Genomic DNA, 23,093 nt, shown 5'->3' on the forward strand with positions numbered 1-23,093 from the left:
ACCACACTTGATGTGCCAGGGGCCACATCACTTCTCTGTGATTTGCACAAGATGGAGGGTTCCTTAAGAATGATGACAATCACAGGGACCTGGAGCTTCCAGAGCTTCTATTTGCCCTTTCTCTCCTATGCCATGGCTCCTAGAGTCAGGAACATAAGAGACAGTGACATGATCCAAGTTCCACTAAAATCTAGACATGTGTGCTTTTGATTTCACTCCAATGCCTAGATCCCAGTCTGATAGATAACACATAGCTATTAAGTATTTAGTTAATATCAAACCAGTTCACGCTTACGTTGTTTTTTTGTTTGGTTGTTTTGGCTTGGTTTTGGTATTTTGGAGACAGGGTTTCTCTGTATAAGTAAGCCTGGCTGTCCTAGAACTCACTTTGTAGACCAGGCTGGCATTGAACTTACAGCAGTCTGCCTGCCTCTGCTTCCCAGAGTGCTAGGATTACAGGCGTGCACCACCAGGCCCTGCTCTGTGGTCTTAATTATAAGGTGGGATAAACCCCACAGGACCTTGGGGAGAGCCTACTAGATATGTAAGGCAAATTCATAATCAAATTTACCCAGGGCCAGTGGCATATGCCACATGTTAACTCCTAGGACTGAGTTAGAACTCAGTATTCCTTTCTAGTGATACTGATGCACTGATAGAGGCTTCACAATAGGGCAGTCACCTGGCTACTTGCCGATGAGAAAAATCGAGGAATCTCATGGGGACAGTCTCCAGCTTGAGTAAGCAATGTCCCCTTCCTTCCTGGTATTTTGGACTTACTCCAATTCTTTTTTTTTTGTTTTTGTTTTTGTTTTTTGGTTTTTCGAGGCAGGGTCTCTCTGTGTAGCCTTGGCTGTCCTGGACTCACTTTGTAGACCAGGCTGGCCTCGAACTCAAAGAGATCAGCCTGCCTCTGCCTCCTGCGTGCTGGGATTAAAGGCGTGCGCCACCACGCCTGGCTCCAATTCTTGTCTGTAGCTAGGCAGCACCTCTCCCACAAAGGGGATCATGGAAGCTGATGCACACCACATGCAACAATGTTTCAAAACAAAACAAAACAAACAAACAAACAAACAAACAACAACAGCAAGTAAAGAGCTAATCACACACAGAACAATTTCATCCTGTGAGACTGACTGGCAAATGAATCACATGTAAACAGTACTGCTGCTCAGACAACACCTTTATTGAAGTTACTAATATACAGTCTGTCCCACCTAGCAGGCACTGCTGAGACACTAATGGATAAACAAACACCCTATAACCATGACATTGGCATTATAACATAAAAAATATTAAATTTAACAAATTGAGTAGGTCATAGGAAATGGAAAATGTTATGGAGAAAGTAAATATTGTATACAGCACAGGAGGACTCGGAGTTGAAGGTATGTGTGACTTTAAATTACACATTCCCATGCTGGCCTCCCTCTGCAAATTGCTCAAGGGACAAACAAGGCCACTAGCATGCGTACAGTCCACTCCTGCCTTTGGAGAACAAACAATGTAACCTAATGTTCAGCATAGTTTCTTTGCTATAGACAAAAACCAGTTTGGGGATGTCTTTGACTAGATCAGGTACCTTCTTAAAGTGAGTCTGTACTTCTGACAAAAATATCACTGCGCTCCCAAGAAAAAGCATAGTTAATATGTATTTTGGCTTCCTAACACAAAGTATTGCATTAAACTGGGCCCTTCAGTCCCCATAAAAGTAACACTGAAAAAGGAATACAAAGGCTCGGTGCCTACAATATTTATACTGGGGTCATTGCAACTGCCCTCCAGGCATAGTTGGACTCAATGTTCTGCACCGCAATCACATTGACAACATCATCTGGTTGGGGCACATATCCAGAAGGAAGTTTAAGAGAATCCAAGGTGAAAAAGATGCTGTCATCCAGAACCCCAGTTCTTCCATCTATTCTGGTAACAGAGACCTGTGATGAAAAGATGGCAGCAATGAGTATAGAAAAATCACAATCCATAGTCATAGGCTCTGCGCTTCTTCTCCCTGGCTCTAACCAGGACATTCGGCCATGTTACCACAGAACCCCTAGTGCCCGATAAATAAACCGCTGCCAAGATCCAACCTCACAGCTATGGAAAGCAGTCTCCAGGCATGAGCACCAGGTCTCTCCTGAGAGAATTTTGGTCTAAACATTACCCACAGCGGCTGTTAATTTTTAGTTAAGGCCAAATGCCTGAAAAGAAAAGAATGAGAAAGGAGTGCATTGTTGACTATCAACAACACACTGGCCTCCTTGGTTTCATCAGGAAAACATTCCTTCAGTTTTCCTACGGTACAAAATGAACCCGACCCAAATTTTTTTCAGTGTTTACTACTCATATGTTACTGGGGAGTTTGAGTGACACTCCACTTATTTTTCTAAACAATTCCAAGAAAGTTGCTAATTGTTTCTTGATTTTGTTGCTCTTGGAACATTCTAATTCTTCCCAGACAAACAGTTCCATTTTTATCGCATATATTACATCATTCTCATATTTCCTTTCAGAATTATAGTATTTTTAATAAGAAAACAAGCTTATTTTGACAAAGCATTTGTTTTAGGTATCCTAGCCCTTGTACTATAATCCTGAGCAGCAAAAATTATCACTAAACGAAAGATAAGACAAAGGACAAACACACAGGACATACAAACCTCATTTACATGACAGTGTCTCAGGGGTTTCATCAAGCTGACCCTTCTGCTCTGTGTCTCTTGCTGGTCAGAAAACTCAATCTCTACCAGGTCACCATTATAAGGTATAAAATCTGTAACAGTCATGGAAGAAAATCAAATCAGGAGATCTTTATTTGGGGGCATACGACATTTCACCATCTACTGTGATGCCATCCCTGACACAGTTTCCATTACACATAAAGTATATTTTGAACACTGAAATCCCCAGGGATGGAGAGATGGTACAGAGACGTCCCTGTTGTTGCAATGGACTCAGGTTCACCTCCCAGTACCCACAGCCACCTCCAGCTTACCTGTGCATTCCTCTGGTCTCTGCAGGTGCCCACATTCACGTGGCATGCATTCACACAAAAGCACACGTAAATAAAAACAGACACAGTTTCGTAAAAGGTAAGGGCTGGAGAGATGGGTCTTCAGTTAAAAGCACTTACTATCCTTGCACAGCATGTGGGCATAGTGTTCCAGCACCCACATGAGGGCTGTGGCTCCCTGTAACTCAGCTCCAGGGCCTCTGTAGGCAGCACTGTACAAGCAGAGCCATATACATACACACACACACACACACACACACACACACACACACACACACCCTTTCAAAAGATAAAAGAAAAAAAAGAGTATCTGGAACAGAATGGAGCAGTAAAATATCTGTCCAATAAACAGGAGGGAACTAACATATTCATTACTCAGTATAGGGCAGGTTCCTTCCTTTTAGCCTCTCTTTAAAGAAATTATTGAGGCTAAAAGGAATGCACATGCTTAGTTAGCATGTGCACAAACCTGGATTTGATTTCTAGAAACACATGGATAATAAAATTAATCATGAAGAAAAGTTTGCCTTTCTCCCTTGATTTCGGAGTATTCATTTAATCACATTTTTTGGACAATTTTATATATGAATGGTTAGGGCCTCTAAGACTTGTTTGTAGTGCTAGGGATCAACAATGCCTTGTTTTTTAGATGCTGTTTTTCTTACCCTAGAAAAGTCAGCTACCATGACTAACTCTGCTTCACAGAAGCAAACCTCTCCACCTATGCCTTGGGTCCTATCCTCTATTTATAGCTCGGGGACCTGACTCCATGATTTCTTCCTGCTCTCTTCAGCATCCTTAGTCATATCCTTTGCACTATAAACATGTCCAAGTCCTTTCCACTCTGAGCAAAACATTTCTAGCATCCTTCCTGTTGTTGATGATTCTCTGTTGGCACAGTGACAAGCTAGTAAGTTGTCTTTGGAATTTAGCAATCACGGGGACCCTTTCCTCTGAGATGACAATGAAAACAAAACAAAACAAACCCCAAACATATACATATATATGCATGGCGGCTATTTTAGATTGCACTGGATTCCAGCTGTATATGATTGGACAAGTTGTAAAGTTTGGCCTTTCAACTTTCTGTAGGTCAATGGCTTTCTTTTTAAGACACGGTTTCTCTGTGTATGTAGCCTTGGCTGTCCTGGACTCATTTTGTAGACCAGGCTGGCCTCGAACTCACAGAGATCTGCCTGCCTCTGCTGGGATTACAGGTGTGCCCAACCAGGCATGGCTTCAATTCAAGTTTTTACATCCAAGAAAAGTAAACAAGAAAGCAGATTTGGGAAAATGTCACTCTCTCTTTTTTTGTTGTTGTTGATTTTTTGCTTGTTTTGTTTTGTTTGTGACAGTTTCTCTGTGTAGCCTTGACTATCCTAGAACTCTCTTTGTAGACCAGGCTGGCCTCGAACTCGCAAAGATCTGCCTACATCTGCCTCTCTGAGTGCTAAGATTACAACTGTGTGCCACTGCATCTGGCCACAAATGTTAGTGTTTTATTTAAGTTAAATGGCACCTGGTTAAACTACTGTGGGTATAATTTCTTCTTCCTTACATTCACCATTCAAAGTCCAGCCTGGTATTTGGAAAGCCAAGGCAAGAAGATGACATAAGTTTAACAGTTTGAGACAAAACTAGGCAGTATAGGAAGTCCCTGTCTCAAGGCACACCTACATGCTGGGTGTAGGGGGAGCTTTAATAATAGAGATATCAAGTCTACATTTTATTTGGTTTATATTTCATTAGATCTTCATTTCATTATGCATCACACTGTTATTTTTCTTTTTGTCTTGGTTCTCCAACTTGATCATTAAAGGCACAGGCACAAAGTGGCAGGGTATAAAGTCAGCCTTTGCTAATTTCCCCTAGCACTGCCTTTGTTAGTGCTTTGCCCACTGTTTCTTCATATTGGTCTATTTGAATGGATTCACATGCCTGTCTCTCCTAATTATACAATGAGCTATTTTGAAGTAAGGTGTAATGAACTCTCTCTTAAACCAAATTAAAGTCTAACAGTCTCCTTAAATGCACATGCCATTGCTTTAGATATAAAATAGTCAAATGTTACATCTGATAAATACAAATAGAATTCACCATTGAATGCATACATACACAGAAAGACACAGGCCTATTTCCAAGCCTTATTTTAAAATTTTTGAGGTATTATGACATAGTATATTTTCATTCATGTAATGGTGTTAGAATAGAAATTCGATACCTATATAAACCAAAAGTTGCACAATTAGGGTACCCAAAGGAAAATGTAACAAATTACAGTATGAGATTTTTGTGTCCCTTGTTTCACATTGCTTTCAAACCCTAATAGCCCACTTCAAATATCAAAATGCAGCTGAAAAAAGCCAAGTATAGGACTGGGGATGTAGCTCAGTGATGGAACCCTTGCCTAGCAAGCACAGGGCTCTGAATCCCATCCATCTGAAGATCCAAGTATCTTGCTATAGTAGTTGTAATACAAAAATCCTCCCATCAGATAAGCATGTTTCAAATTTGACCCTGAAGGCAATGCCTATGCCCAACTGATAATATTTCAAATGGCTAAAACCTAATTTTAAGTGTAAAAAGTAAAGCCAGGCTCGGTGGTGCAGGGTTGTAATCCCAGCACTTGGGAAGCAGAAGCAGGCGGATCGCTGTAAGTTTGAGGCCAGCCTGGTCTACAGAGGGAGTCCAGGACAGCCAAGGCTACACAGAGAAACCCTGTCTCAAAAAAACAAAACAAACAAACAAAAATTAAAAATATGAGCTGTACCTTTACAAACAATGTCTAGAGAGATGGAGAAATCCTGACCAATGTAGTCACTATCACCCATTAGAGAAGAAATACCATCAAGCAAAATTCTCATGTGAGATTCTGATTGTTCGTCACCATGACCATCACAGAAAACATCTGCCTGTAAAACAAACAAACAAAGTAAAAATGTTACTTCAAACAAATCAAAGTCAAAAAATTATGAAATCAACCCTAAAATCATTGTTCACCTAATGGTCTAATAGTGGTCACAGACAATGACATAAATTGGCACGCACTTGAGCTCAGTACCAATTTTACTGTAGTTTTAGAGCAGATGAGGAGAATAGAGAAGAAAAGACAGAGAGTTGCCACATGCTCCTACCAGTCCACCATTAGCGTCTCCTATCTAGCATCTTGAATTCGTACGCCACACTGATTACAGGTGGTAAGCTAGCATCAAGTCTCTCTACAAAGTCCATAGTTTATATGAGGGCTCAGGCTTTGTGCTGTACAATTATAAATTTAAAAAGTGTGTTCTGGGCTGGGCATGGTGGCACATGTCTTTAATCCCAGCACTCGGGAGGCAGAGGCAGGCAGATCTCTATGAGTTCAAGGCCAGCCTGGTCTACAAAGCGAGTCCAGGACAGCCAAGGCTAATACAGAGAGACCCTGTCTCGAAAAACCAAAACCAAACAAACAAATGTGTTCTAAGAACATTATTTACATGTCTGCCAGACTTCATGCACTGCTAGTGTTATATGCAAAAAATCAGATCTAGAGTTTCTACTTATTGGTTATTAAAATCAAAGGAGAGTAAAAGACAAAACTAGCTAATACTGAGCCAGCCATGGTAGAGCACGCCTTTAATCTCAGCACGCGGGAGGCAGATACAGGAAGATTTCTGAGTTTAAGGCCAGCCTGGTGTACAAAGCAAGCTCAGAACAGCCAGGGCTACACAGAGAAACCCTGTCTCGAAGTCTGCCCTTCCCAAAAGCATCTAAATTTTTATTTCTTGGAATTATAAACATCTATATCTTATGTTTTGTTTTTCTCATTACAAAAATAACAGTTTCACTTGGGAGGCAGAGGCAGACAGATCTCTGTGAGTTCAAGGCCAGCCTGGTCTACAAAGGGAGTCCAGGACAGCCAAGAGTATACACAAAGACACCCTGTCTTGAAAAATCAACCAACTAAACAAACAACCCAAAACAAACTCAAAACCCAAAACCCAAGTAAAAACAAAAACACAAAACCTGAAACACAGTTCAGCATATGAAATGTAAAAAAGACATGAAAAAGCAAGCAAATTACACATCATTCAGAAATCCGCTCCCTACACAATCAATAATCATTGGCCATGTTTTCATGAAGTGAGCAACATACCGCCACCTTGCCCTGCATCTTACCCTGACTCCATTTTGTGTCTGGTCAGGTGATTTTCATCCCTAATTCCTTGAACAGTCACATCTGCCTTGCCAACACTTTAAGGGCTTTCCAGGACCCTGACCATGGCCCATGTATAACCAAAATTACTACTGAATGCATACCCAAACCTAATACAATGAGGTTCTCCTGACCTATGCTCGACAATGAGGTCATTGTGGGTTTTGGCCTTTATAAAAGTCTGTACCCCTGAGCTTTGGTGTCAAGAGTTCGTTGTTCCAGCATGAACGTGTTCTCTGTGGTCAGCTGATTAAAGGCCTTACATTTGGCTTTGGATGGGTAGTGGTCTGTAACGTTCTTCCCTGGCGCCGTTCCAGATGGTTTACCTATATACTCTTCTAAAGAAAAATGTAGTATCACATGTGCAATAAATAGATAACCAAGTGGAGGACAAATAATCCAATCTACTTTAGCTTTTTAAAGAATAACACAGCATCCCATGAACAGTAAGTGCTGTAATTTATGGGCTCCATCCACACTGTTGGCCATACAACTTATAAATCTAATAAGTCACTACTTAATTTCCTGTCTACATGTAGGGTCAGCTATCAGGAACAGAACCGCATGCTTAAAAGTTTCTATGGAGAGGTCCCATAGCTTCTGGCCCATGGTAGGACCATCTGGTGGCCCTGGGTGTCATTGTTCCCCGCCCTAGCTTAGGTCCAACTCTCACATCTGCTGTGGCTCTTGAAGCCCCAGGGTGCCCTGGTAGGGAATGGCTAAAGGGAAGAGGAAAAAGAAACAGTCCTGTTGGGAGGCCACCAAGGAGGCTGCGCTGTGGCTATTAACAGTGAGCCATGCAGGGCCAGCAAGGAACCCTGGGTGACCTTTGTTAGCTTGCAAACATGGCTGCCTTGCTCTTTTTACCAGGCCCTCTGAAAGAGGAAGAAGACGCCATTGTACAGACCCAGCACTGCTCTACTCCTCACTCATCTGTCTCCCTCTAACCCCTAGCCTCAGGCTTAACCCAGAGCTGAAGCTGCTCTCTCCTTCCTGGGGCAAGAGCTTGTGCTGCAGAACGCACGGCTGGATGGGTCCTGCCTCCTGCTGATTTCCCTGGGGCGTGGAATAAACTGGGAAAACAACTGAGGCAATTTGCATGAACTTGTACCTGAAATGACTCATCCTTTAGGACAGTCTGTGTCTGCATTAGTTAGAGAGCTTCAGTAGTTTTCCATCTACATCCTGTTGTTTTTGTAAATTACTCCTTTTTTTCAGTGTCCTTATTTATTTATATATTTTATTTATTCTTCTCTCATATAGTTCATCCCAACTGCAGCCTCCTTCCACTCGTCCCAGTCTCCCCCGCCTCTGCCCCTTTGTACCTAGTCTTATAGTAAATCACTCCTGCTTATTTGTTTGTTTGTTTCTTTCTTTGTTTGAGACAGGGTTTCTCTGTGTAGACTTGGCTGTCCTGGAAGTCACTCTGTAGACTGGGCTGGCCTTGAACTCACAAGGATCCTCCTGCCTCTGCTTCCCGAGTGCTATGTAAATGACTCTTCGGTAGCTATTTGCTATGAGTTGAAAGGCCCTCAGAGAGGTCCAGGGGTGCAGCTTTCACAAGTCATCACCAATGCTGGGGGACACTTTTTGTTGATAGAGCTGCCTTTGAGTCACCTGTGGTCCTCTAAGAAAGCCCCCCTATAAGACTCCAGTAAGATCACTACATAACCAGGTTCCACTTGTGAGAACCAGTTCTTCTGTCTGTCTTTGGTGCCCGATCTGGAGTGAGTGGACTTTTGTTCCTGTGTTCCCAGGAAAAAACAAGTAAGGGTGACTGAATTCATTTTTTAAATGTGACTGTCTAGAACGAGGAAGTGTCAGTTGATCTGTCCTTATAAAATTTGTATGTGTTGTGAGAAAGCAGTGACTAATAGCTGCTCATGTCGTACTTGCAGAAGCCAGAGGCCTACATTGGGATCTTCTTCAGTTGCTCTCCATCTTATTTTTGAGAAAGGCTCTGTCACCAAACCAGAATGCCATAACTGGCTAGCCTGGCTGGGCAGCAAGGCCCAGGAACTGTCCTGGTTCTGCTGTTCCAGAGTGGGATTAAAGGTCAGGCTGTTGCAGCGAGCTTTCAAGTGGGTGCTGGCTCGGTTCTCCAGGCTTTCGAAGTGAACAAGCAACTTCAGAGAGAGTCATGTCCCTGGTGCTTTTTACTCTGATGAAAGTTGATGGCACTTTGGAAGGTTTTAAAGAATCCGTGGCTTTTTCATCCTCCAGATATAGCTATAGGCAAAGGGGGTAACAGAAATTTGTGGTGTTCCTGATTTATGGGGTTTATTAATTAAATTTGCTTTGGGTGGAATAAATGAATGAAACTTTGATTCATATAAACTCATTTTCATGTTTTCAATCTTGAAAACCCTAGTTTCTCCATCTATTTAATCTCTATCTCCAGCTGTCACTACCAATTTCATGGTTATTTATTCATTCATCTTTATCCATAAAGGAGGTACCAGGCCTACATCTGTCTATCACAGCTGAGTAGCTATGTGAATGATCCACTGTGACCTCTGACCTCTCAGTGCCCTTTCTTCAAATTAACAGACAGACAGACAGACTACATGAGGAAGCCTGGCTGCTTCCCCTCCTCTCTCTTTCTCTGTCTGTCTCTGTCTCTGTCTCTGTCTCTGTCTCTGTCTCTCTCTCTCTCTCTCTCTCTCTCTGTGTGTGTGTGTGTGTGTGTGTGTGTGTGTGTGTGTGTGTGTTTCAAGACAGGGTTCCTCTGTGTATCCCTGGCTATCCTGGCACTAACTCGGTAAACCAGGCTGGCCTTGAACTCACAGAGATCTGCCTACCTCTGCCTCCTGAGTGCTGGGATTACAGGCCTGAACCACCACTATTTGGCTGGCTCTACACTTATCAGATAACTAAAAATTTCAAAGATTGACAAGACTTCCACTCTTGCTAACCCTATCAAGTAGGAAGTCTCACATCTTGCTCCTGATCATGTCAATTACACCATCATTTATTTACATCAGTAATTACCATCAGTAATTACAGTACTAATAATAAGCTTAATTGGCATAGACAGATTAAAATGATAAGTATCTGAGCTGGGATGCTAGGTGCAGATTCTGTAAATCTAAAAGGGCTTTAAACTGAGGAAGTCCATGGTAAGTAAATTATACTTCAATAAAGCTATTTTGTTGTTGTTGTTGTTGTTGTTTTTCAAGACAGGGTTTTTCTGTGTAGCCTTGGCTGTCCTGGACTCACTTTGTAGACCAGACTGGCCTCAAACTCACAGAGATCCACCTGCCTCTGCCTCCCGAGTGCTGGGATTAAAGGCGTGTGCCACCATACCCAGCTTCAATAAAGCTATTTTTTTAAAAAATGATGAAAATATATGTCTGTTCACCCAGTAATCAACAAGTAACATAGGCACATCATTTGCATTGTAAGAGGAAGTTACAGGATAATATAAACTCTAATAATTTTTGTTAAATACTGAGGAAGAGATAATGCATTTTTACTTTTCTAAATAGACAAACAACAAAGAATAGATGTCTATTCAACAGATGCTGACTGAACAGATGCCAAGCCGAAGAACTCAGAAACAAAGAAAGTGCCCCAAATATACAACTCTTACTGTGGCTGCATTCGATCCATGAGTAGTATGATCTTCCACAGCTGCAGGAACTTTTCCTTCAACTCCCAGAGGTTCGTTGCCAGTCCAGACATCAGCACTGAAGGGACTGTGCCCATTGATCCAGCCACAGTCACCATAGGACCCCATCACAACTCCCTGTCTGTTTTGTAATGTGACATCATCTAAGAAATGAGTAAAGAGAAAAATTATTCGCAAGCGCAAACACTCACTACGAATGAGCCCTCCCAGAGAAAGCTGTCGTAAACAATCGTCTAAGTCTAGAAGTAAGGTAATTTTGATTTAACATAGAAATTAGGTTAGTGAGCAATGATTCAGCCAGTTTTAAATCCTGGTTGTATGAGGGTTTGTCTGCGCACGTGTGGTGTGTGCGTGTGCAGGAGTGTGAGCATGTATGTGGATTCTTTCCTTGGTTCAATGTGAAGCCCGGCAGTGGCAGCACACGCCTTTAATCACAGCACTTGGAAGGCTATGAGTTCGAGGCCAGCCTGATCTACAAAGTGAGTCTGGGACAGCCAGGGGTATTACACAGAGAAACCCTGTCAATAATAATAATAATAATAATAATAATAATAATAATAATAATAACAACAACAACAACAACAACAACAACAACAACAACAACCACCTTTGTTCAATGTGGGAGTCCAGGTATGGATTCTGCTGAGCCACAAAGTAGCTGTGCACTGTCTTTGTTGTTTGCCTACCTGGCTTGGCTGTAGCAGGAACATGGTAATGCCACAGCTTCTTTTGTTAGAGCACAGATACCATTCTCCCCAGCCACACTGCACCTCTTTGACTGGATTCTTCTGAATGAAATGCAAACCTTTAGCATAATCCGTTGTACAGGTAATCAGTGGCAGACTCCAGGGCGTGTGTTTAGGGATACAAAGCAAGCGAGTAAACTTTGATTCCCATCTTTTTTTTTTTTTTTAATTTTTTTTCCCCCGAAACAGGATTTCTCTGATTCCCATCTTCTTATTGGTCACAAACATATGATTCATTTGCCTGGCTTCTGTTATAGGTTGATCTTAAATGTTATCTATTAAAAGCTTGGTCCCCAATGTAGCAGTGTTCAGAAGTGAAGCCTTTGGTTTAGGAACACTCTGACTTCATTAGCTGAGTAATCTACTTTATTTAATTAATTTTTTTCTGAGACAGGGTTTCTCAGTGTAGCCTTTGCTGTCCTGGACTTACTCTGTAAACCAGGCTGGCCTTGAACTCACAGCGATCCACCTGCCTCTGCCTCCCGAGTGCTGGAATTAAAGGTGTGTACCACCGTGCCCACCTTTATTTTGGTTTTGGTTTGTTGTTGTTGTTTTAGTTTGGTTTTTTGAGACAGGGTTTCTCTGTGTAGCCCTGGCTATCCTAGACTCTCTTTGTAGACCAGGCTGGCCTCGAACTCACAGTGATCCTCCTGCCTCTGCCTCCCGAGTGCTGGGATGACAGGCGTGTGCCACCATGCCTGGCTGCTGTGTAATCTATTTATGAGTTTGTATAGCTTGGTGAATTTGCACTTGAAGGGCTTTGTTAGGCAACCGATCTTTTTTTTCTCCTTCCTGACTGTCATGAGTCAGGAAGCAGCTCTGAGCCACCACATCTTCCCCACCAGTGAACTTTGATTCCTATCTCCTTACTAGTCACAGAGATATGATTCATTTGCTTGGCTTCTGTTATAGATTGATCTTAACTGCCAGATCCCAGAAACACAATCAAGTGACCACTGACTGAACACTCTGAAAGTATGAGCCACAAAAAGCCTTTCTTCCTTTAAGTTAACTTGTCTCAGGCATTTTATCACAGTAAGAAAGTTGGTCCACAGATACAGATAGTTAAGAAACAAAATGGGTGTAGTGGTGCACACCTTTAATCCCAGCACCCCAGGAAGCAAAGGAGGTGGACCTCTGTGAATTTAAGACCAGCCTGAGTTACAGAGTGAGTTCCAGGACAGCAGAGAACCTCTTTCTTGAAAAATAAACAAGAAATAAATAAATAAATAAATAAATAAATCAGTGGGCTGGAAAAATGGTTCATTGGGTAGAAGAACTTGTCCCCCCAGTCCTGAAAACTTGAATCTGATCACTTGATCCCACAAAATGGTAGGAGAGAACTTACTCCTAAAAGTTGTCCTCTGACCTGGCATATGCTGCTGCACACCTGCAGTCACTTTCACACACACACAAATAGATAATTTTCTGAGATAAAGTAATTAAGGTAAACAATTACTGTAAATGCAAAAAGGCTTCTTCCTGTAACCTATGGTAAACTAAAGCAGGAAAAAAATGTGCATTGATGGCAACCTGGCTTGCACAGGGAGACCTGGTCTCAAATTTTACTTCTTTATATTTTCTAAGACAAGGTTTCTCTGTGTAACAAGAGCCCTGGCTGCTCTGGACTCAGTTTTTAGACCAGACTGGCCTTGAACTCACAGAGACCTGCCTGCCTCTGCCTCCCAAGTGCTAGGATTAAAGTCCTGAGCCACCTGGCCCGGCTCTCCAAAAAAATTTTAAAGTTCCAAAAAGTATGCAGATAAATGCAAACATGGAACACAGATACCTCCCCTCTGCCACCTCCACCCGTTCTCTCATTTCCTACCATTGCCTTCTTCGTTGAAAAAATATTTTATTAATTCTTTAAGAATTTCATACAAGACGGCTGTGTTGCTGCACGCCTATGATTCCAGCACTCCGGAAGTAGAGACAGGCGGATCTCTGTGAGTTCGAGGTCAGCCTGGTCTACAGAGTGAGTTTCAGGACAGCCAGAGCTTTTTACACAGAAACCTTATCCCGAATCAAACAACCAAACCAACCAAACAACCCCCCCCCAAACAAAACAATAATAATTACAAGAGATTTCCATGCAATATATTCTAATCAGACCTATCCTACTTGTTCCAGTTCTTTGGAGATCCACCCACCTCCCTAGTCACCCAACTTAGTGGTCTCTCCCTGTTTTCTTTGTTGCCCAGAAATACCTTTGGGTCTAGTGTCTGCCTTGGAGGGTGGTCGCATCCTTAGAGAAAGCTAGTTCTCCCTCTCCTAGTATCTGTCAATTGCCAACAGTTCTAAGCATAAAATGCAATAGCTCCCCCCTCCACCCCCACCCCGCTGCTTTCTTTGTTTTTTTGCCATATTGTGTTCTTTTTACTTAAAATATTTTTTAAAAAGAAAAATTGTGTGAGAGTGCCCGTGTGCGTGTCCGCCTGAGTGTATATTTTTGCACCACGTACCCTTGCTAGAGTTATGGGCAGTTATGAGCAACACTGTGTGGGCTAGGAACTGAACCCAGGTCACCTCAGAACAGTAAGCGCTCTTAACTGCTGAGTCATCTCTGTAGTCCCCACTATTGCCTTTATATGTCATTATTTTCTCTTTGGCTTTTGTCATTCCTTCAGGAAAGAAAGTTATAGAATGAATCCATGCAAAACTATACAGCTGGTGGCATAGGAGGGCGCGCCGCAAGGAACGAGAAATGCCCTACTGCGATAAGATGGCGCTACTCTCGTCAGGTAGATTTCTAAATTCCTCGGACTCCAGCCCAGAGACGGAACACACCTCTAAGAGAAGATCTCTTTGATGAAAGAATTAAGCGCACTACCTTGCAAAAGCCTCTGCCGCTGCTCTGTCTCTTCCTTTGGGTCCATTTTCCTTCGAAAGAAGGCACGAAGTCTAGAAAGTAACTGACTCATAGCTGTCTGAGTAAACTTGAGCACCAACTGGTACCGGGAGTGAAGGCTTCCTTCAATCTAGTTCTCTGTCTCTCAGAATCCTTTTCACAGCAACTCTCACGTGGCAGCGGCGTTCTCTGCACAGCCTCTTCAGTCTGAGGCGCCAACTGAGGCGAGACTGCCACGCGTACGCGTTCCTGCCTGCCACGTATACGTGTTGCTGCTCAACCAGCCAATAGGAGTGTAGTTTACTAAAGCTTTTGACCAGCAGGGCACTCTGGGAAGCAGAGGCAGGCGGATCTCTGTGAGCGCGAGGCTAGCCTACAAAGAGGTCCAGGCTAGCTAAGGCTACACAGAGAAGCCCTGTGTTGAAAAAACAAAAACAAAGAGAAGAAGAAGAAGACAAAGAAGAAGAAAGGAGACGACAATGGCAACAAGGAGGAGGAGGAGGAGGGTGACGACGACGGCGACGAAGAAAGCCTACGGAAAGTTGGAAGGTGAAACTTTACAGTTTGTCCAGTCATATAGCCCCCACCCGTATATATGTTTATGTTTGGGTTTTGTGTGTTTGGTAGGGGTTTTGTTGTTGTTGTTGTTGTTTGGTTTTTGCTTTGCAGTATTTTCGAAACAGGATTTTATTCTAACCTAGGCTGCCTCAAACTCATGGCAATCTTCCGGTCCCAGCTTCCTGAGTGCTGATTAAAGGCATGCACCACCACCACCCAGCAGGCAGGGATGTCATAACACAGATTAAATTGAAAGACGAGAGAGCTCTGCGTACACGGGTGCAAGTTCGGAGAACCAATGACAGGTGATACAATGAGATCTGCCGTCCTGGGTCCCAAGTCTGTGGCTCACACTGCTAAGCTGCATACAAAAAAAAAAAAATTAAAGAACTCTCTTATCTGAGTTAAATATACATAGCTGATTTTTTTCGGGGGCTGGGGAGGTTTGAGGTTTCTCTGTGTAGCCCTGGCTGGCATGGAACTCCCTCGGTAGACCAGGCTGGCCTTGAACTCAGATGTCCACCTGCCTCTGCCTCTGCCTCTGCCTCCCAAGTGCTTGGATTAAAGATTTGTGCTACCATCACTAGCCTGAGTTTTATGTACATAAACATAATAAAAATATCATTCCAAAAATGGCGTGTATCTAACAATGGAATATAAGACAGCCATAAAAGTTAATAAAGCTCCAGGCGGTGGTGGTGAATGCCTTTAATCCTTACGTCACGTGATGACAGTCTTCTATTAAATCATCAAGAAGAAGGCCAGAATGGGGAAGCTGGTCCCCAGGAGGACATGTCTTAACATAGATGAAATTGTGGAGGCAGACGCAGACAGATCTCTGAGTTCAAGGCCCGCCTGGTATACAGAGAGTTTCAGGACATCCAGGGCTATCTAGAGAAATTTTGCCTAAACAACAACAACAACAACAAAAAGAAAGTGTAAGAAGCTTGGACAGGGAAAGGAAGAGAACTGAATTGAACACCTAATGGATGTAGCGATCCTACTCAGGGATGATGCTAAAGTGATAATAGTGATAATAGTTGCACATTGTGGGCAACATACTTAATACTAATGAATTATGTTGTTTAAAATGGTTTTAAGCCGTATTTTTTATTATTTCACATTATGTGTATGTTGGTGTATGTGAGTGTAGGTGCCCAAGGAGGGTACAGATGCCAGATCCCTTGGAGCTGGAGTTGCCCAGGCAGTTGTAAACTGTTTAACCTGGGTATTAGGACCCCACTTCTAGTCCTCTGGAGGGCAGGACGTCCTCATAACCACCGAGCCATCTTAAAATGCTCTTAAATGACCATGTCCAATATCATCAGTCATTACAAAAATTGAAAATAGAGACTAGGGGTTAGCCCAGTGGCAGAGCACTATTGAGCACATGGCCTTGGCCTCAGAGTTCAGTTCCAGAAGAAAAAGTGTGTGTAGATTTGGCTATATATTGGCCTATACTTGCTCTGTAGTACAGGCTGGCCTGGAACTCACAAAGATCCACCTGCTTCAGTCTCCTGAATGCTGGGATTAAAGGCCTGCGCCACCACGCCCAGCTCAGAATGTTCTTAAAACCATTCAACAATCCTGTGAAACTTGGCAGTGGTGGTTCAGGCCTTTCATCTCAGCACTCAGGAGGCAGAGGCAAGCGATTGCTGTGAGTTCGAGGCCAGCCTGGTCTACAGAGTGAGTTCTAGGACAACCAGAGCTGTTACACTGAGAAATCCTGTCTCCAGGAAATAAATTTAAAAAAAAAAAAAGAAAGAAAGAAACGGAAAAAAAAAAAAAAAAGAGGAGCAGGAAGAAAAGGAGAACTTAAATCTAAACTACAATGAAGTGCTGCTCCATAACCTACTTAAATGTTTATAATGTTTTTAAAAGACAAACAGTAACAAGCATTGGCAAGTTTATAAAGCAATCACAGGGCTCACACATTGTGAGTGAGCTTGTTTCAGAGGCCAAACAGCTAAAGCAACCTCTCCCCCCGGGCTGTCACTCAGAAAGCTAAATGTGGAGTGACCACACGCCCCGCTGATTTCACTACTAGATTCATATCTAAGAGAATGAAACTATATGTGCACGTACTCAGACATTTGCAAGATGAGCTGCACTTTGAACATTTTATTCTACGTGAAAGAACTCAGTCAAAATTACCAAATAAGTCAGGCCGGATGTCAAAGGGTTTTTTCCCCCTCTCCCAATACTTAGGAAGTAGAGGAAAGATTACTGATAAAAGATTGCACAGTGCCGGGCGTGGTGGCGCATGCCTTTAATCCCAGCACTCGGGAGGCAGAGGCAGGCGGATCGCTGTGAGTTCGAGGCCAGCCTGGTCTACAAAGTGAGTCCAGGATGGCCAAGGCTACATAGAGAAACCCTGTCTCGAAAAACCAAAAAAAAAAAAAAAAGATTGCACAGAACCTTAGGCCAGCTGCAAAATATGAAGAGCACAAAGACAGTGGGGTGGGACAAAGGGACAGATGTTTTTCTTCTTTTCCTTCTTTTTTTTGGGGTGGGGTGGGGTGGGGTGGGGAGAGGCCTCACTCTGCAGGCTTTTGTGGCAATCTTCCTGGATCCCCAGTACTGTACTGGTCAGCTACTAGGTCCAGCCTGAGTTCTATGCTTTAAAAGGATGAATGCTGCACTATGAGACTGCTGTGTTGTGTTCGACACTGTTCTGTTGCTGTGAAGAGGCACCATGACTAAGGCAGCTCTTAGGAAAGAAACCGTTTAACTGGGGCCGGGCTTACAGTGTCAGAGGTTTAGTCCATTATCATCTTAGTGGGGATACTGCAGAAGGAGCTGAGAGCTGCAGCCTGATCTAAAGCAGGAAGAGAGGAGGCCGACTGGGCCACGTGTTTCCTTAGGATTGTTTATGAATGGTTTTAAGAACCTTCTGAGCCAGGCGTGGCGCAGGCCTTTAATCCTACCACTGAGGAGGCAGAGGCAGGCGGATTGCTGTGAGCTCGAGGCCAGCCTGGATTACAAAGCAAGTCCAGGCTAGCCAAGGCTACACAGAGAGACCCTGTATCAAAAACCAAACCAAAACAAAACAAAACAAAACAAAAAGTTAAAAACATTGAAGAAAGGGCAGGCGTGGTGGTGCATGTCTGTAATCCCAGTGCTCAGGGAGGTAGAGGCAGGCAGATCTCTGTGAGTTCAAGGCCAGCATGGCCTACAAAGAGAGTCCAGGACTGGGCAGCCAAGGCTACACAAAGAAACCTTATCTTGAACCAAAACAAACCAAAAAAAAAAAAAAACCAAAAAAAAAAAAAATAAAAAAATAAAAGAAAATAAAACAAAAAACAAAATAAAGCTGGGCATGCTGTTGCATCCCTGTAATCCCAGCACTCAAGGAGGCAGAGGCAGTGGGATCTCTGTGAGTTTGAGGCCAGCCTGGTCTACAATGAGAGTTCCAGGACAGCCAGGGCTATTACACAGAGAAACCTCGTTTCAAAAAATAAAACCAACCAACCAACCAAACAAACAAACAAACAAAACAAAACAAAAAGAAGGAAAAAGAAAAGATTTATAATAAAATGTCCTGGAAATATACACTAAAAAAATTTAAAAAAAAGAAATATACACTAGTGTTTTTAGGGTCTGAGAAAAAGAAAATAAGCTATGAACAAGAAGGGGAGGGAATCATTCAGTGGTTGAGGCAGTTGCTTTAAACAGGAGCAGGTTTGGTTGATTTGGTTTGATTGACCATTGGAAGATGGACTGCAAGGTATTACTTCACAGAACCAAGTATCACTGTTTTTCATTCCTGGTTTTTTCATTATCCCCTCAAGAAGTAAGACACATTTCTTTTCCGTATTCGGTGATAAGTCCTTTTCCATCACAAGTTTGACTTAGCAGAAGCCTGTGTGTCTTTTGCCTGCCTTTTGTTGTGCCACACAGGTGCAGTGCCTTTGCTTTCCTTTGAACCCGAAGCCCTAGGGCAAACTGAATTTTTACTAAACATCACCTTCTAAGTTAGTGAGCTTCTTTTATTTTATCAGATTTTGTTTAGGAGAAGGCAGTAAAACTCTGAAACAGTTGGGTTAAAAAAAAGTTCATGGGAACGCAACTAAGGACTTGGGGCTGTTTTCTTTGAAGTGAGATGGTTTTTGAAAATATTTGATGTTTCATTTTAGTTGTGGTACGATTTCTTTTAATGGCCATCAGCTTTTTATTAAAACCAATCAGAAGGTGTTGGAAAGCAATGTTATAAAACATTGAGACAAGAGGTGCTTCATAAAAATATCAATGCCAAAGTCCTGTAAACAGATCTGCACCAGCACAGAAATCAGCATTTGAGGAATACACAGAGAATCTTTGCACAGGGCACAAAAACACCACTCCAACTTCTCCTCCTAAGTCTCAAAGGGATGCTTTTAAAAACATATTTATTGAAATTACATTGTATTTCTCCTTATATAATGACCACCAGTCATATCCATGGTTTTTTTTTTTAATGACTGAATAGTATTCTAGGGTGTATATGGACCACATTTTGTTTATCCATTCATCAGTTGATAAACATTTTTTTTTCTATTTCATGGCTAACTATTTCCTGTGCTGTGTTAAGTAAATATTTTAAAATTATTTGTTTGTTTGAGTTTTTTTTGAGACACAGTTTCTCTGTGTAACCCTGACTGTCCTAGACATTCCTTGAAGACAAGGCTGGCCTTAAACTCACAGAGGCCTGCCTCTGCCTCCCAAGTGCTGGGATTACAGGTGTGCATCACCACACCTGGCTACTTAATAAATTTTGAAGTGAGCTTTTAATCCATGCTGACAACATCCGAGTTCCAATTAATTTAGACCACTTAAATTGAAAAGAATGTTGGACATGATGGTGTTCGCTGCTTATCCAGGCACTTGGGAGGCAGAGAGGCAGGTGGATTTCTCTGAGTTTGACTCCAGTGTGGTCTCTATAGAGATTTACAGGGCAGCCAGGATTGCATAGTGGGAACCTGTCTCAAGAACAAAATTAAAATGAGTACTGATAGGATTTGAGTAAGACATTCTTTTTGTCTCTTGATTCTGTTTATTTTCCTGTTCCTACTCTCTTCCCCTTCTGTGGATTACATGAACACTTTACAATTTTTACTGTGATTCATGTGGACTACTATATAACACACTTAATACAGTCAGCTTTAGTGCCTGATGCAAGTATTACAATATGCATATTAACGTCTCCCAGTCTGCTGACACTGGCATTTTACATGAATATCAATGGTATATAGAAATCTTACTCCTAGCCAGGCATAGTGGCATATGCCTTTAACTCCAGCACTCCGGGAGGCAGAGGCAGGGGGATTGCTGTGAGTTCGAGGCTAACCTGGTCTACAGAGTGAGTTCCAGGGCAGCCAAGGCTACACAGAGAAACCCTGTCTCAAAAATGAAAACAAAAACAAAAAAGAAAAAAAGTGAAAGAAACAAAGAAAAAGAAATCTTAGTCCTTTTAGGTCTGCTTAAGCTCCTTTTATACATACATTTTTAAGTATCTTAGCTGCAGGGGGACAGCATCATGTTAGATGGCATTTCTTTTTGCAGGCTTCAACTCACAAAAATAATTTTAAAAGCACAGAAGGGGGTTGGAGGGCTGGCTCAGCTGTTAAGTGCTTCCTGATCTGCTTGAGGACCACGAAGGACCCAGGTTTGGTTCCAAGAATCCACACGAGTGTATTCACCACCACCTGTAACTCCAGTTCTAGGCGACCAGACACCCTTCATCGGCATGCCTCTGCAGGCACCAGGCACGCGCATGCTGCACAATAAACACATACATAAATGAAACTTAAACCAGCTACATATGCTAGCACATGCCTGTATCCCAGCACTCAGAAGGCAGAGGCAGGTGGATCTCTGTGAGTTCGAGGCCAGCCTGGTCTACAAAGTGAGTCCAGGACAGCCAGGGCTGTCATTTTTTTTTCTTCTGTGACTGTTTATATTTCCCCTTAATTCTGAGAGGATTAATGAATGTCGAATCTGTGTTTGGGAACAGATGGGAGAGGGGACTCTTGATCAGTCCTTCTGTATCATTTCTTTGTTTCATCTCAGTGTCTCAGGTTGCCCCTTAAAAAGCAAAACAAAACCATCGACCGTGTAAAGTAGGACAATTATCCAGGTATATGTGAAAGTTCTGGTCCCTATAATCAGTTGGATGGGAAATCATAGAGCAGTTAAAATATGATAGTGAACAGGCATTTAGAGAGGACCTAAATATTTAGGTACAATCTCCTTGTAAAGCTAAAAGGCACCAGGGGGACTGTTTTTAACCTTATAACCATAAGGACGTATGAGGATGTATTGTTTCATGAAATATAGAGCGCTTTCACTGTGTTTGATATAGTTTAGTGTATAAAACATACAACCACATGAAAAAAAAAAATGAAGGCATTTAAGCACACTAGTGTGTCGGGGTCATAAACAAGGACCAAATGTAAATTCAAGGCAAACATGTTTAGCAACCAGGGTAAACACATTAAAAGCAGCATTCTCAGAAATCCAGGGACTAACTTGAAATTTGCCAACAAGGAAACAAGCAGCACCAATAAATCTAATGGGAAAAAAATATACCTGAATATGGGTTTATTAGTGCTCCGTGGTAGTTACAAATCCAGGGCCGGAGCCCTAAACCAACAGCTCCAGGCCATGGCCCACTCAGAGTACAGGGGGTCCTGGGTCCCTTACATGATCTTTGGGGCGGAGCCCTTAAATCAACAGCAGCTCCAGACCAGGGCCCCGAGTGCAAAGGGGTAGGAGTGGGGGTGGGGTGGTGAGATAGAGACCTTTAGGCAACCTTTGAAGCTTGCCTGTTTTGCAAGCGCAAGCTCCCAGCGGGGGTCTCAGTCTCAATCCTCCCAAAGCCTAGGGCAAGGGGCGGAGTTGAGAAGCAGCAGGTCAGGCGCTGGGGTCCAAGCTGCTCAGGGAGGAGGTGGCGGGGGTTGGGGGGTGTTCAACTGTAGCAGCAGCGCTGGGGGTGGAGCTCTGAAGATTGCATAACCAGGAGCCCGAGGGCAGAGCTGCACGCACCGTGGAGTGGCGCCACACGGCTCAATAGGCTGGCTCTGCGGCAGGAGAGCTGGCCAGATAGACCTATGGCAGTGACTGTGGCCTTCCTGGTGGCCTCTGTAATACTGAACAGCTGCGTGCAGGTGTGGATCACGTGAGCAGCCGCCCTTCACGAGGCAGCCCCTCAAGCAAATGGGGCTATCCTATCTCTCCCAGGCCCCAGGAAAGACACCTGGACTGCACAGTACACAGAGACTGCTGCTGGGGCAGGGGGCAGGGGGCAGGGGGCGGGGAATGGGGGAAGGGGGTACAAGGGGTTGGGGGGCGCGAGCACAGGAGGCACTGCCCAGGCCCATCCATTTTGGGTCTCCGCGGAGGGCCCAAGGACCTGCATCCATACACACACACACACACACACACACACACACACACACACACACACCACCACCACCACCACCACCACCACCACCACCACCCACAACAACAAACAAACAAACAAACAAAAACCTTCACGGCCCAGTCCTTTTCCTCCACATCCAGAGAATCACCAGAGTCTGGCAAACCTGTTGCCCAGCATTGGCCAAAAAGAGGGAAAGCCCAAAAGAAGAGATGCTACCACAGTGCTTGATTTACCAGGCCCTGTGCCTGAAGGTAGGCAGCGGCGACAGGTTGCAATGGGGGCTGGCGGGTATGTGTCCATGGCATCTAAATACCCAGAGGACTGGATTGTGGGGACAGGGAATACAGCCTGGCACACTTGCTGCCTAGGCAAGCTGGAGAACCAAAACGGTAGGCAAGGCTCTCCCGTGCTCCCTGGTAGCGCGATTCCATGGTAGGGTTTTGGCAGCCACGGCATCTTGGAGGGTCAGCTCATCACCAACACATTGACAGGGAGCCCCCTCCGCCCCCACCTTCCAGGCCTCCAGTCCCCTTTTGTGCAGAGGCCTTTTGAGAGGTCACCTGAACCCTGAAGGGGAGGAGATTGGTCCAGTGAGCAACCAGGAAGGCCCTAGGCAAGTGAAGATTTGTCTGTTGATCTCTCCCTGTGTCAGGTGGGCAGATAAAATGGACAGATATTTTTTTCTGAACCAATCCCCAGG

General features: G+C 43.5%; 1 protein-coding gene across 1 annotated transcript; it reads right to left on the reverse strand.

The window, feature by feature from the left end:
* Positions 1 to 1,178: 1,178 nt before the first annotated feature.
* On the reverse strand, positions 1,179 to 14,659 carry LOC311601606 (cancer/testis antigen 55-like). Its single transcript, XM_084789158.1, has 5 exons — positions 14,416 to 14,659; positions 10,801 to 10,982; positions 5,784 to 5,925; positions 2,661 to 2,773; positions 1,179 to 1,937 (listed from the first exon to the last, which is right to left on the reverse strand). Exons 1-5 carry the CDS (start codon positions 14,504 to 14,506, stop codon positions 1,755 to 1,757), a joined length of 711 nt encoding a protein of 236 aa, XP_084645284.1. The 5' UTR covers positions 14,507 to 14,659; the 3' UTR covers positions 1,179 to 1,754.
* Between the last annotated feature and the right edge of the window lie 8,434 nt (positions 14,660 to 23,093).

The sequence above is a fragment of the Acomys minous genome (assembly GCF_964271855.1).
Source record: "Acomys minous genome assembly, chromosome: 7".
Lineage (NCBI taxonomy): Eukaryota > Metazoa > Chordata > Mammalia > Rodentia > Muridae > Acomys > Acomys minous.

Coding starts and splice junctions, on each gene's coding strand:
- LOC311601606 (XM_084789158.1), bottom strand. CDS start 14,506: ATGAGTCAGTTACTTTCTAGACTTCGTGCCTTCTTTCGAAGGAAAATG. Junction 10,983..14,415: donor GCGGCAGAGGCTTTTGCAAG/GTAGTGCGCTTA, acceptor CTCATTTCTTAG/ATGATGTCACATTACAAAAC. Junction 2,774..5,783: donor TCTAGACATTGTTTGTAAAG/GTACAGCTCATA, acceptor TGACTGTTACAG/ATTTTATACCTTATAATGGT.